At 39.9% G+C, this 15334-nt stretch overlaps 1 protein-coding gene across 2 annotated transcripts in view; it reads right to left on the bottom strand.

The window, feature by feature from the left end:
* ache (acetylcholinesterase) overlaps positions 1–15334 on the bottom strand; it is a 48666-nt gene that overhangs the window by 9337 nt on the left and 23995 nt on the right. Inside the window, exons 2-7 of one of the 2 annotated variants that reach the window (XM_050066943.1) lie at positions 13058–13678; positions 10357–10580; positions 10012–10272; positions 8737–8959; positions 8245–8478; positions 4853–5045 (exon numbers count right to left, since the gene is read on the bottom strand). In XM_050066943.1, the coding sequence (XP_049922900.1) occupies positions 4853–5045; positions 8245–8478; positions 8737–8959; positions 10012–10272; positions 10357–10580; positions 13058–13490 (1568 nt within the window). In that variant the 5' untranslated portion in view covers positions 13491–13678. The remainder of the gene's footprint in view (positions 1–4852; positions 5046–8244; positions 8479–8736; positions 8960–10011; positions 10273–10356; positions 10581–13057; positions 13679–15334) is intronic. The other variant, XM_050066942.1, reaches the window with a different exon arrangement.

Raw genomic sequence — 15334 nt, 5'->3', positions numbered from 1 at the left:
GTTGTACCTATGAATCATACGCACACATACACATGGGGAAATAGGGCCCAGGTTGAAAAATACCGAAGTTATCCTTTAAAGTGTGGCTTGGAATGTCTCAAGCCAGTACACCAATGATGACATGATTTGTTTGATGTCCTCCATCATTAGCCAGATAACATTAACTGATATGAATATTTACCACCTTAAAAAGCCTTTGTGTTGCGTTCAGTTATCCTTTAACTCAAAGTACCAAAACTTATGTCAATAACATTTGACTAAGTTAAATCAGTTAGGTTGGTATATATATTGTAACTCTGAGAACACCATATTGATCCATGTATGAAGATGGAAATAAAATTCAAAAGGCCTTTGATATGTTGGCATGGCCTTTTTAATTAGAAACTTGTATTATGTTTGGTTTTCATGAAAGTTTCATTAAATGGCATTGTATACAACATCTAGAGCACAGGTCAGGGCTACTGGGACACTATAAGGCAGTTTTGAGCTGAAACGAGGAATGAGACAAGGGACTCATTATCTCCTAATTTTTGCAATTTGTATTGAACCTCTGACAGCATATATCAGAGCATCTTATACATTGGAAGGCATAAAAACAGCAGGGGAATGTCATAAACTGACTTTATATGCCAACGACATGATTTTATATATCATAAACTTGAAAAATAATTATCAGAACTTCTGCAAATCAGTGACCCTGTCTGCAGAGAATTGAAAAAGGATACTTATGGCAATGGGAAAAAGATAGAATTAAAAACCTGGGAACTGTGATACCAAAGGATGTTAAACTATTATACCAATATAACTATTACTGCCTGGAAGTACAAATTAGGCAAGATCTGAATAAATGGAGAACTGTTACACTTTCTTTGGGTAGTGGAATAGATGCAATTAAAATGATGGTACTCCCCCGCCTTTTGGTTTTATTTCAGACAATACCCCTGTATCTAGGTGCAAGTCATTTCAAGAACTGGGACAAAATGATGAGTGCATTCTTCTGGGACGATAAAAAATCAAGAGTTAAAATAAAAATACTGAAACTGGCTAAGGAGAAGGGGGACTTACTCTGCCCAATTTAAAGCATTACTATCATGCAGCTCAAATGCAAACAAGACGTACTTGGCTGAACTATAACTCTGTTGCAGGGTGGAGGTCAATACCGCGCCTCAATAAAAACAGTTCCCTTTTGTACAGTGTATCAGCGAAGGATACAAATAACTGAAAGCACCCTAATCAGAAATACTCTGGAGATATGGGGAAAAATTAAGAGAAATTGTGAAGTAGGAGATGATTTAATGGCACTGAGAGAGAAAGAGGAAGACCCTGATTTTACCCCAAATAAACATGACTCTGCTTTCTGGGCAAATAAGGGACTGGCTTTATTTAGACAAAGTCTAAATGAAAATGGAATAATGTCATTTAAATCTCTACCATTTACCACACTCCCACTTCTTCCGCTATCTCCAAATAAGAAGTTACATTCAAAATTGTACAATAGGAGAGAGGACCAGCAATGATCCTTACTCTTTGGTGCAATTCCTGGTAAAGATTTATACTTAGGATTTGTTCAACAAATATATCAGATGGAGTACTTCACTTATTAATGAGGGAGGATTTGAAACTGTTTGAAAAAAAGATGGTCTAAATGGTCAAATTACTATCATATGGGACAAGATTAATGAATAGAAGCTACAGTGGAGCACTTGTTTACTCTTTTTGTATTTGAAATTTATGTATTTATATTTTGCGAGTGTGTGCGGGTAACTTTTTTTCTTTCTCTTTTCTTTTATTAATTATTAGCCTTATGTTGCTGCACAGGAAGGTTGAAAGAAGAAAAACTGATTATAACCATGAAATAGAGTAGGCAGAACCTTGAATATGAAATGAAATCAAAGATATTTTTCAATGACACCAAAATTATTATAACATACTTTACATTTCAAATGTGTACCATAACTGTTGTTGTTATCCACTTCTGTTTATCATTGTATATCAGTAGTCTGTTATTCTCATGTATCACTAAGTGACAGACCTATTCACATAATTTTTCACTTAAAAAAAAGAAAAAAAATGTCAACAGTACATGACCTTCATACATGAAATAATATGATGACAATAAAAAAAGCACTAAATAAAACTTATGATGCTAGCATGAGTTGACTTCCTGTTAACATAGTTGATTGCTCTTGACTGAACAGTGCTATAGATGTTTTCCTGCAACCGATTTATTTTGGTCATTTTCATTTAATTATTTATCTTGAACAAATGTTATCAATGTGTAATCAAAATGTAAAATAAATCTTAAGTTCAAGAGGGAACAGAAAGAAGCACATGCTTATCTAGTTCTGCCCCTTCTTTACAATATTCTGACCTAACAAAATAAACTCACAAACCTAAAATACAAATTAAAGTAATAGAAACTTAATAAATACCAAAAAATGTACATCAAAACAATTATATAATTAAAACTTCTCATTTTTATACCTATCAATTCATATTTTCTTATATCTGTCTTTAAACTGTACAAGGTTCTTGCTACTTTGAGTTTCCTCATCTAAGGCATTCCAAAGGGTAACTCCACAAACTGAAACACAAAAACTCTTCAGAGTAGTCCGAACACAAGGTTGTTTTAAATTAAATTTGCCTCATAAATCATAATTTACTTAATTTTTAATTAATCAGGTGTGCGGCACACCCAGCACACACCTGATTAATCACTTAATCCAGTAGTATAGGACAGGAAAGACTCATGCCTACTTCCTTTCAGGAAGTAGTGGAGCTGGTGCACAGAGCCTATTCAGAGTCTGAATAGTAGATTAATAGTAGAGAAACAGTAGATTTGTATACTCACAATACCCAACATGATTTATTATCCTTATTGCTTTTTTTTTGTAGTATACAAATCTTCTGTAGGGTGCTCTTATACGTATTTCCCCATAATTTACACATTACTGAAGCCTTTGGTAGCTGAGGCAATTCCTAAGTTTTAATTGTGCAACCTGATTTTGTAAACGACGAGTTTGAAATTAGCTAATAGTCACTGAGAATTTAGGAAAGACTTAAACTAAGTAATGAATTCATAAATAGTTGGCGTAACCTAATCCAGATTTTTTCTCGAAGTTTAACAAAATAAAAATTTCTGTGCTCAAGTTGAAGAGAAACAGCTCACTATATGGCTGTTTTATTGTAAGCCTGGCATCAGCATTGTGCTGTTACTGCAGCAGGGCCATTACTCACTCGCTAAGACAGAAGAAAAAGACACTACACTGTCCAGACATAATTAGATTAGGAGCATTCATTATTTTTAAATCGTGGAGAGACAGATGTAATTTATTCAAAGTAATGTTAGGATGGAAGTTACATTTTGATACAGACAAAATGTCTGGAAAAACTGGTTGTTTTAATCACTGTGGAGCATGCATTTGCTAAATGTCTCTGATCTAAATAATTTGATCACAAAAGAAGAGATGCTGTCAGCAACCATCTGACTGGGCTCAGCAAATGAGGTTCACTTTGCCTCTTAAACATCTACCTGTTAAGGTACTGTGAGGAACTAACACTGGGAGAGGAACCGAGGCCAAGCCAGAGTCTTCTAGCACAAATTACAGCTGAGGCTGAGGGGAATGTCATTAGTTTTGGAAAATATTGGACAAACTAAATTTAGACCTCATGACAGCACTAGACTAAATTTCATGAAAAACCCATTCAATCTTTTTTTAAATGAAATTTCATGAAAACTCATTCAATCTTTTTTGACATATTCCAGTGTGGACCAGGCAACCAATCTCATGGCGTTCTCATCAGAGCTGGAAATGCAACCCGTTCTCATTCTGAAGTCATCAAATATCGCCACTTAGTCAGTGATTTGGCGTGTAACGCTGCCGGACTGCGTCAGTATGAAATACTGCCAGAGAGCAACGTAATTTAAGGAGCTAGAAAATCCCTATAGGGCGTGCGGCAGGGGCAGTGGCTTGGTACAACAAACTAGGACTTTCACACAGGAGCCCACTGTTTGTTTTCCATTTGAGATGCACCATAATATCAGCACATCATCCGTATCAGTCGATATTGGCTTTAAAGTGAACTATCAGAATCGGCCACCACGGGGCGTCGGTGGCTTAGTGGTAGAGCAGGCGCCCCATGTACAAGGCTGTTGCCGCAGCGGCCCGGGTTCGAGTCCAGCCTGTGGCCCTTTGCTGCATGTCATCCCCCCTCTCTCTCCCCCCTTCACACTTAACTATCCTGTCCATTAAAGGCAAAAAATGCCCCAAAAAATATCTTAAAAAAAGAAAAGAAAAAAGAATCGGCCACCAGGCTTCTTCTTCTTTTGCACAATGATTGAATATTAAATACATTGAAAAGTATGCTATTCAATGTCTCCATCTGCTGGTGGGCCATAACGATAAGAGTATGCATGTATAATATGATGTTGATTCCACAACAGAAGAGACTTTATGATCGCTGAAAGTAAGTGGGGAAAAAAGTGGATATATCAATATTGGTTATCGGTCAAATGAGTTATTACATATCGGCATATTGGATACTGGCGAAAAAAAACCAATATTGTGCATCCCTACTTTCAATATGAATGTAGAGCCAAACCATGATGTTTTATTCTAAACCTAACTACAGTCTCATATGAGGAAAAGGTATGTGTGGACTGATGTTTGCTTTGCAGTAACCAGACTGTGCAACTTCTGGTCTGCTCTGTAACTGACCACCTCATCTCCTCTGTAGCTAAGCAACCTAATCAAGATGGACTGGTCTGTCCTCTCTGCTGTACTTTCTCTCTGCTGCTCATTAAAGTTCATAAGGTCAGAGCAGATTCATTTTTCTTTCTGTGATGCCTCACCCAGTTCGTGCAAAGTTGGCCCAGTACTTCATCATGCGTTGGCTCAGTTTCTCCTCCTCTTGGGTGTAGTTGAGCCTCTTCTCCAGTGGCAGGCCAAAGACAAACTCAATCTCATAGCCGTGGATCACACCCATCCACTCGGGCCAGGCCAGGTTGGACGCTCGATGGTCGAACAGGTAGAGATAGATCCCTCCTTGGGGAGCAGAGGGACAAAAGGTGGAGTGGTTATTTGGGGAAGTGTGTTTGAAATTAAGAAAGACATGACAGATGTTTCCATTTGATGGAATGGTGCAGCCATAAACACACAGAGTATTTGGTTTGAATATTTCATATAGCCCAGCCGTTCTCAAACTGTGGCGTAAAACCCCCCCAAAACATTCTGCGATCAATCATCTGATCCACTTCGTCAATACATAATGTGTTTGTTACTCTATTCATGAGGACAGATATTTATCATTTCTTTCATTATTTAGAAATAATGGTAAATTATTTTGAGAATATATGAAAACATTTTTCACAAATTTTGATTTTGATTTATCTTAGATCCTCTGAGGGCTGAGATGGCCCTGGTGGTAAGGTTGTAAAAGTATCGATAGTTTGATATGTTTTTGATAGCATGTGTTTACAAATGATACAATCAACGTTAATTACACATTCAATAGTACTGAAAGTACTGAAGCTATAAAAAACTGATCTAGAATCAGATTTTCAACTCAGGGCTGCACAGATGAAAATGAGAGGAAAGAACATCAACTGGTCCTCAACCTGTGTTTGTTAAGGACTTCTTTCAAGCAGTGAACTCACCACATGACTGAAGGTGTGTGTGCAGTGATCCTTTCGATACCAGCACTGTGTGCAGATTGTGAATTAAAAAAAATCTATTTTGTGTGCCTTGTACTTTTTTCCTCTTTGGGTGGTATTGAAAGAGGTATCGAGTATCATTTTATGCTAGTATTGTAGTATAATAATAGTATTGTATCAAAGTTTAAAGGTAAATTATGTAAGATTGTTGGTTACAGTTTTTAATAACACTAACCAGTGAAAATGAAAGTAAAACCCAACCCCAGATTCACTCTCATTTCGCCTAACTATTGTTTTTTTTCTGTGCTGTGTCTCTTGAATGCCTGCTGCTTACAGTCTGACACCTCATTGCTATTTTTTAAACAAAGTCCCAACCTAACCTGAGCGCTATGGGAGTACACACCTATATATGTCCTAAACAGAAAATAAAAAACTACAGACAGACTGCAGAATCTTTGCAGAAAAAATACATGCTACACATTTCTAGGTGGACATAAATGATAAAATGAGAGAGATTACTACATTGTTTTTTAGGAAAATCCTGCACAGTATGCCTTTCAAATTCTGGTATCATGACAACATTACCTGGTGGTTCCCCGTTATATATCAAATAACAGTTAGCTTTTGGGGCAATATGAGCAATCAGACAACCAGACAGGATCCCAAGTTTGACAACATAATCTAAAAATACAGAAGTGTAATAGAAATGCAGTCCTGCATTAGTCTTACACTGCAGTGTAGACTGTAGGCACACACTAGCAGGTAAGTTAGTAGGCATTGTAGGTCGAACCTGAGAGAGTTCTTCCAAATATACTAGACATGTACAGCAGACAGTTTGTTTTAACCTCTTATAGGGACCGTTCCCCCCAAAATCCCAAATACCTATTGTTCCTCTTACCTGTAGTGCTATTTATTGGTCTAGATATTTTAGTGTGAGTTGCCGGTGTGAGATATCGGCTGTAGAGATGTCTGCCTGCATTTACTCATTGACAAGAGGCTTGTGATCAGACAGAGCGAGATGTAAACATTAATGGCATCCCCCTTGGCCAAGCTGTGATGTTAACTAGCTCAGTAGTGCTAGGTAAGCTATCAATAGAAAAGTGCTTCCTCCTTCGCAGTAATGAGGTTGGCAGGTGTAGTTTGGTGGAAAGAAAATAGTTCTACATGAAACTGCTCACAACAAGGTGTGTGGATTATCTTGAGTAACCGGGTCATGAATTGTGCAAAGAGACATTTTTGTTTATCATATGTGTTTTTTGGCGCTGTGAACACCACAAGCCGAGTGCCATCTATTTCTATCATACTGGAGAGAAGGCAGACATCTCTACGGCCGATATCTCCAACACTCTGGAACTCACACCAGAACTATGTAGACTGGGGTGTCGGTGGCTTAGTGGATAGAGCAAGCACCCCATATCCAAAGGCTTCAGTCTCGCTGCAGCAGCCCAGGCTAGTCTCCAGCCTGCAGCCCTTTGCTGCATGTCATTGCCTCTCTCTCTCCCCCTCTCCCCCCTCACACTCAACTGTCCTATCAATAAAAGGCAAAATGCCCAAAAAAATTATTTTTGAAAAAACCCCCTAAACAAACAAAAAAAACTGTCTAGACTGATAAATATATATGTATATATATATATATAAAAATATGTATTTGTTTCAACAGCAGAACATAGTTAGCGTTTGGCTCTAGACTCTGACTAGACTCCAGCCCTTTTTGCTCCCCACAGATATGTTTACTTTGGATATTGGGGAGTGATGATTAAATATTTCCCCCCTTAGCTGGAGCCTGCAGTTGGATGCTGGGGTGGAGGTGGAGTTGAAAGAGTGAGCAGCAGTACTGATGCAGGTCAGCAGTGGCACTGACAAGGCAAAGCGAGAGCTGGGAAGATTTTGCAGCTTAAATAGACCGTCAAATTGGGAGGGTGTGTTTGGCAGATGACATATGGAGAGTGACGCATGATGTGTGTGTATGAATAAACGGACCTTTGACCACCAAATTCTAATCAATTGACCCTTCAGTCCAAGTGGATGTTTGTGCCAAGTTTGAAGAAATTTTCTCAAGGTGTTCTTGACATATGACATTCACAAGAAGGAGATGTAAGCAAGGAAACAGTGACCTTGACCTTTGACAACCAATCTAATCAGTTCATCCTTGACTCAAAGAGGACGTTTGTGCCTAATTTGAAACAAGTCCTTCAAGGTATTCTTGAAAGATCACGTTTATGAGAATAAGACAGACCAGGTCACTGACATTTGCCTTTGACCTACGACCACCAACATCTAGTTTGTTCATTGTTAAGTCCACATGGACGTTTGTGCTAAATTTGAAGAAATTCCCGGAAGACATTCTTAAGATATTGCATTCACAAGAATGGGGCATACAACGGACAGACAACTTGAAAACATAATGCCCTTGGCCACGGCCAAAACTGGTGTGGAGGCTTAAAAAAAATCCTTCCAATTACAGTGTGCCAGATGTAGTCTGGCTTTGTGAGGAAAGGAGTGCTAGAGTTGGTGACACACAAGTCCCACTGATGCATCAGAACTACACTGCTGACAACTGTGTGAAATGGAACACATTCACATACACTTACCTTGTGAGTTTCCTCCACTGTTCATCACACCTCCCATGTTAGCCTTGAGGGTGTTGTGCTGGGCGTAGGTGCGGGCAAAGTGGGCCAGCGGGCAGATGACGTTATGGTCGCCCACGATGTCGTCCAATGCTTCGCGGTTCTTCACCCCATTATTCTCATCCATCCAGTCAGTATATTGCAGCACCACCGCCTCCAGGCCAATATCATTAGCATGTGGCACACTCAGCTTGACACCTGGCACAGTGAGGTTTAACGTTAAGATGCATTTCTAATCATGTTTAGAGGTATACTGTGATTGTGATATTGTCAAGTAGAATCATAGCTGTAATTGTTATAGTTGAATTTGATAATGGGGATTTCTATAATTCTCTTAGATAAATCACATTAACAGAATGATAATGGAAAACAGTCAAATTCTACAAACAGTATGAGAAAAGAATTTGCAGTATTATTTGTGCCTCTATCCATTCTTTCCGTCTGAGTGAGCTTCACCTTCCAGGAAGTCGTCTCTGGAGATGAGGCTCTCGTTGTCCTTGCTGAAGCCCGGAGCTCCGTACAGCAGGAAGTAGGAGCCCTCGTCCTGATTGACCCCGAGCAGGATCTGAGTGTCTTTGAAATTGCCTGAGTTGAGCATGGCCTCAGGAGTGTCGGGCAGGACCTCGCCATCCACAACGGGGACAAATGAGAAGCGGAAGAGGGCTGACCACGGCAGGACCTGCTCAGAACAGGATGACAACCTCAATGTAACACTGAGTTGATCTGACTGACTGTGAAAAATCACATACACACATAAAACAAACACATAAAAGACCAAATATCACATGACTGATCTGGTGAAAAAATACCCAGTAAACTCCAGGCTAGCAGACCAATTCACTTATCTCTACAGTATGCTGCATAGTCTGGTAGACGTGCTGCACCACAGCACATCTGGTATGTGCCATAGGTCTCATCATATGATACACCGCTGCAGACCCAGAGTGTTTTGGACCTCTAAAATAAGTGTAGCAACTCCTGGCTGACAAGACCTTAAAGTAACCTCTGAGGAAATGCATTTAAATCCTGAAATCCAGTGGTGCCTCAAAGAGGGTGCTGGGGGTAGGGTCATGACCACCCTAATGCAACTGCTGGCCCCCTCCACCGGCGAAAATAATTGAAAGCTGAAATTACAGTACTTAAGAGGCTGTGGAGTGCTCACTTTTCAGGTTAGTGCAAAGATAGCCGTACCTTATGAATCTAGACAACCTAGTGCACCCATTGGTATCAACCATGTCGGCATAGCTTGTCAGGAAGGGGGTTAAATAATGCTCCAAATTTGCGCTACATTTTGGCGAGGCAACAAGTGGCATGGAGATTTTCAAAGGGATCCCTTAAACTCTTACCCCAAGATATCTGAATGAAAATGGGTACCCACGAGTCTCCCCTAAACTTAAGAAGGTTTGTTTCCAATAAATGTTGGGTTCTTAAATCAATGTACTCCTTCAAATTAAATCTGTGTATTTGTCTTTTGAAGGTAAAGAACAACCAGCCTATTTGAAGAACAGTGAATCACCTAACATGTATAGATACATAAAATAATAACACAGGATTGTTGTGGAACTTAAAATGTTAACTGTACCAGTATTACTCTATGCACATCAGATTATTGGTAATATTAACAGTAAAAAAAATAAGAAATCAAAGTATCACTATGCGAGTGGATTAATCTACATTTGTTGTTATAATTTATTTTGACTCAGTGTGTGGTGATGTGTGGGTTAAGGTTACCTGCCACTCCTGGTCAATAAGCTCCTGTGGATCCTTACTGCGCAGACAGTCCACCAGCTCGGTATCATTGCCTCCATTGCAGCCAACCAGTTTTCCCAGCAGCGTGGCCCGTCTGCGGGCCTCGGCGGGGCTGACTGAAGCCCAGGGACAGTTGGGGACCCCGCTCTGGAGGATGGCCCTGGTGAAGGTAGGCCTGCTATCTGGAGACAAGAGGTGGAATCCTACTGAAGCACCACCAGCACTCTCTCCAAAGATGGTCACCTGGTAAAAAAGAGAGCAAATACTGATGAACAGTGAGCTTGCACTTTATTCTTTGTGTAGAGAGAATAGGATAGAGAAACAAACCTGTTTAGGGTTTCCACCGAAGAAATGGATGTTGTCTTGTACCCACTGTAGCGCCATCCTCTGGTCCAGTAGACCGACATTGCCAGGAGCCTCAGAAGAGCCATGCAGAGCGAGGAAGCCGAAGGCACCGATCCGGTAGTTCATGGAAACCACAATGACGGTCTCACTGTGAGCTAGGTAACGGCCATCATACACGTCCAAAGAAGATGAACCACTGTAGAACCCTGGAAATGATAAATATCACAGAACAGTATTAACCCATTGTATCTCTATCTGCCACAAACAGACTGAATGTCGAAAGATTGCATGACCTCAACAATGGCAGGATTATAATTCAAGGACACAGTTTTTGAAGGATACCATTTGAGATGTTTAATGTCTAAAAAGTCCAATATCTTTAAATCTATAAGGACACAGCTGAAAAGGTATCACACTAAAGGCCTTCACACACTAGGGGGTGTTTATCGTGGGGTTACTTCATTTGTCAATATATTTCTTTTTGTTATGAGTACTGTCACAAACATGAATATTACACATGACATAATTCTTTCCATAACAAGGTTGATTTTTCCGGAAACCAACCATCATGTTGCAGGATTATAAAACAACACGGAGGCTCTGCAGCAGTGTTAATTTCATTGACGAAAACTATGGCTAAATTTTTCCATGATGAACACGAGACAATGACGAGCTAAAAACAGATCTTGATAATAAAAACTTGAGACAAAATTTATGTTTCATATTTGTTGACGAGATGAGACGTGAGGAAAATGTTTGTGGTGGACTATCGGACATTGAGAGCCAAGAAGAGCTGTGCTTGTAATTCTAATGGCTCATGAGTGACAGGCTGGGATCTCCAATAAATAGTCTGCGCCAGGATGTTTCGCTAGCCACTGAATGGCAGTGGAGCAAGCAGCCACAAGTCGATGGACTTCACATCTGATCCCTGCGGGACTGCACTCAGAACCCAACTGTCTCGAGGAGGTTTATAGTTTATTGCTGTTTGGCAGGCAGGTAGGAGGCTCAGTTATCTGTTAGTGTAGTTGTGCTGCAAGTAAACAGTCTGAACCCAGATTAGTTTTCTCTGACAGCTGAAAGTTTAGTTTTAATCACCAAATCTGTGAGCGGACTCGAGTTTAAACCTCCTGACCAACTTGTTGCAGGCTTTAATTCAGGCTTTAATTAAGTTATTTTTCTGCTTCTGAACAGTGAGATGGATAAGTCAGAGTTAACAATGAACCTGGGTACAAATCCTAGTTGTTTCATTAGTTAATTGTGGTGACAAAGTTTTTAAGAGCATAAATAGAGAGATTTTGAGCTTTTCAAATGATGATCAGTAAGTGTTTGCTCGTAAATCACCCCTTAAACCTGTCAAAAACTGCTGGAGAAATGACAGTTTGTAAGTGTGCAGAAATTACTTGTGTAAAAAAACTGTGTAAATGAATTTTTTTATGCAACCTGTTACCTTGATTCTAATTTCTAATACATGAATTAGTTTAAAGATTAAAAAATACATAAAGAAAACATAAGGACTAAAAGTTGAATAAAATGTCATGAATTTTCAAAAATGTTGAAATGTTACTAAAACTGATAAGCATTTTCATCTCACAACTAAATCTAAAATAGCTGTCAAAATCAACACTGTTCCGCAGTCCAAACCAAGATGAGAGAAAGAACTTTATTACTCCTTTCAACCTTGACAAAAACAGCACACACCAGATCAACTCACTTTGTTCTTACTTTTCACAATGAAAGCCCTTGACACAAACACTGCGCAAGTGTTTAACAAAGGGAACTCAAATCACCTCAGAGCATTTAATTGAAAAGACACTCAATGACAGCTTACAGTAGCTTTATATGCAAAAACTTAGCTCAGATATACTGTCAGACGCTGCTCTGGGTCCATAGGATCCTGGCAGATGTCACAAATTCGCATCACTGTCGGTGAAACTATTTGCATCATACCTTTTATTGAACAAGTGTTACAACTGTTGCAAATTTGCATCACTGCCAGTATGAAAAGTTTTGATGTGAAATATTTGCAGGTGTGTATTTCACATTTTGTGTAAAGGCCTTAAGAGACACTGTCATGGTCTGGCTTGCATTATCATACTTTTCGTGATGTTTACTTTTTACCCTGAACTTTAGCCAAATCTCTCAGGCAGTTGCAAAATCATTGGCCAGATGATGCAATCATATACAGTATGCACAAATATACATGTAAGGAGGCATATCATCTGCATAGAATAAAACCTTGTGCTCTCCTTTTACTGTTTCTTTTGTATGCTGCTAAATGCTAATTGCTCTGGCTGGTGGCTCAATTGCAATGACAGTCAATGGTAGCTAGAAAGGGCAGCCTTGTCTAGTTCTATTGTAAATGGGACTGTTGTGATATTATTTGGAGTCAAAATCCAAAGAGTTCAACAATTCTAAACAGAAACTGTGACTCCACTCAACCCAATGCCTTCTCTGCCTAGAGAGAAAATGACAACTTTAGATTGTTTACATACAAGAGTGGACATAGAGGACACGTATTTAACAGTTGCCTAATATTGATATAGAATTGGCAGTCCTTTATGCTCCCCACTAGAGTACAAGGCACAGTCTTGTGCACTGCTGATCTAATATCTCCACTGGAAGAATGAGTCATGTCTAACTGATTTAGATTTTGTCTCATTATAAATAGGTTGTGACCAAGTACCTCCGCCGTAGATCCACACCATGACGGTGAGGTTGTGTGGTCTGGGAGAGGAGGGCACCCAGATATTGAGGTACAGGCAGTCCTCACTCATCTCTCTGTTGGGGTTCCACATCTCACTGCCCTGGAAGCCGGGGAATGACGTGTCCACAAACTGGAAGCAAGCGTTGGGGTAGGCTTTGGCCTCATACACCCCTGTCCACGGACGCTTGGGCTCAGCTCGACGGAAACGGCGCTTCCCTACTGGTGGCTCAGCGAAGGGGATGCCGAGGAAAGAGGTGACGTAGCTTCGGTCCGGCACTGGCATGCGGATGCCGCGGACTCGACCGGAACGTGTCTGAACAATGAGGTCTGCATCGCTCTGGGAGGAGCAGGTGGGGAAGAGGAGAGCCAGGAGGAGGACTGGAGAAAGGAGGAGAAGGATGGAGGTCTGCATGATGGAGGCAAAGACAGTCCGTATGGCTGGAGCTGTGGTCGTGAGTCCCTCTCCAATCACAAAGGGCAGGGTCTGCTCTGCTTCCCCTCAGCTCTACAGACAGACAGAGACAGGAACAGAGAGAGAGAAAGAGAGAGAGAGAGGGAGAGACAGAAAGAGAGGGAGAGAGAGAGAGAGTAATGTGATTACTGTAAAGGAGAGTGATAGAGAACAGAGAGGGAGAAATCAGATGAGGAAAGAGACAATAGGACAGAGGAAGTAGGAAGTGTCATCAAGGTAGATTCGAAGATTTGTTCAGACAGGCACACAACTCAAATTCAAATGATTATTTTAACATGTGTAATATTGGTCACACATCTCTTAAACCCCACATGAAATTACAACTTTATTCATATTAAAACCAAATTTTGAAACTTTGTCTTTGGATCATTCAAAAAGGTTGTCTCTGAGAAAAATTGATACCAAAGGTGGTGAACACTGGTCTGGACTGATTGTGCCTGAATGGGCTGTATGCCTGAACTTGTCCCAGTTTGTAAAGACACAGAAGGTTCCTTTTTTCCCTGACATTTCAACATTGTATTTCAGGTGAGGTGAATGTTTTTTTATCTTACATATCTTGAAACAAATTGTTGTCCTAGAAGTTCCATACCTAGTTCAAGTGATGAGAACTGCTAATAAAGACCATAAGGTGTGGTTGGAAGCGCCCCAAAAAAGGTAGTTAGTGGTAGGACTAGTGAAGCAAAATGTAATTATCTCAATAGAATTTTTCTTAATAGAAATAAAAATGTTCAATATTACTGATGCACCTTTAACACTAGTTGCCACCTGCCATTAAACAGAAGAAGAAGAAAAAGTGGTAGAAGAAGGTGAAGGTAACTTGCCCCTTCCCCTGGTGTGTCTCCTGGTGGTCTGATTGCCTTCCCTGCCCTGATTGTTTCCACCTGTTCCCCATTACCTTGTGTATATTTGTCTGTGTCTCCCTTTGTTCTGTGCCATTTCGTCTTGTCCTGTGTCAGAGAAGCTCCATGCTCCATGCTCTTTGTCTTGCCAGGTTTTGTATTACTTTGATACTTTGCTACGCATTTGCCAATAGTCAAGTTTTGTGTTATGTTGATACTTTGCCTTGCTTTGCTTTAAGTCTAGCCTTGTTATTTTGATATTTTGTCAGAACTTTTTTGATATCATTGCAGTTTTTCCTCATGGAGTGATTTTTTGTTGTTAAGTGTTTTGAAGTAAGTTTTCCTCTGTTTGAGTGATTTTCTGTTGATACTTTGACATTAAGAGATTATTTGTTTGAACTTTGTTTTCTGGGTCGTGCATTTGGGTTCAGGTCCTAGTTCAGTTGTGACAGACATAAGACTATATGTGATTAAAGTCAGTGAAGAAGCTTCTTTAATTTCCACGCACAAGCAAAAATCAGCCTTTAAACTTAATAGAAATAATGATTTGACATTTATCATGATAATTATCGATATTGATGGAGATTTTTATCATGATAAAATATTTGGCTATTTTGCACAGCCCTAGTAGGGATTTAATTGTGCAGCTCTTCTAAATTTTCAAAATGTTACCGGATAGAATGGATCAAATCCTGATAGTGAAACGAGTCATTTTGTGTGCGTATGATTCATGGGTACCACTCGTTCTAAAATTGGCTCAGTATTGAGCCGCGAAACGAGCTAAAACGGTAATGGGGGCAAATGCGTCCCGTATAAAAGTGCTTTTTTTCGCCACTGACCGGTTCAGATCGCCTGTGCTATCTCTGTAGATAGCATATTATAGCGGCCCTGGGGCAGTGGTGACTGTGAATGAGTGGAGTCAGCTGTCAGTCAGTGTTGGAGCAG

This window comes from Epinephelus moara, chromosome 17, assembly GCF_006386435.1.
Source record: "Epinephelus moara isolate mb chromosome 17, YSFRI_EMoa_1.0, whole genome shotgun sequence".
Classification (NCBI taxonomy): domain Eukaryota; kingdom Metazoa; phylum Chordata; class Actinopteri; order Perciformes; family Serranidae; genus Epinephelus; species Epinephelus moara.
The sequence above is the reverse complement of the archived record's forward strand: the minus strand, read 5'-3'. Positions and strand labels throughout refer to the sequence as shown.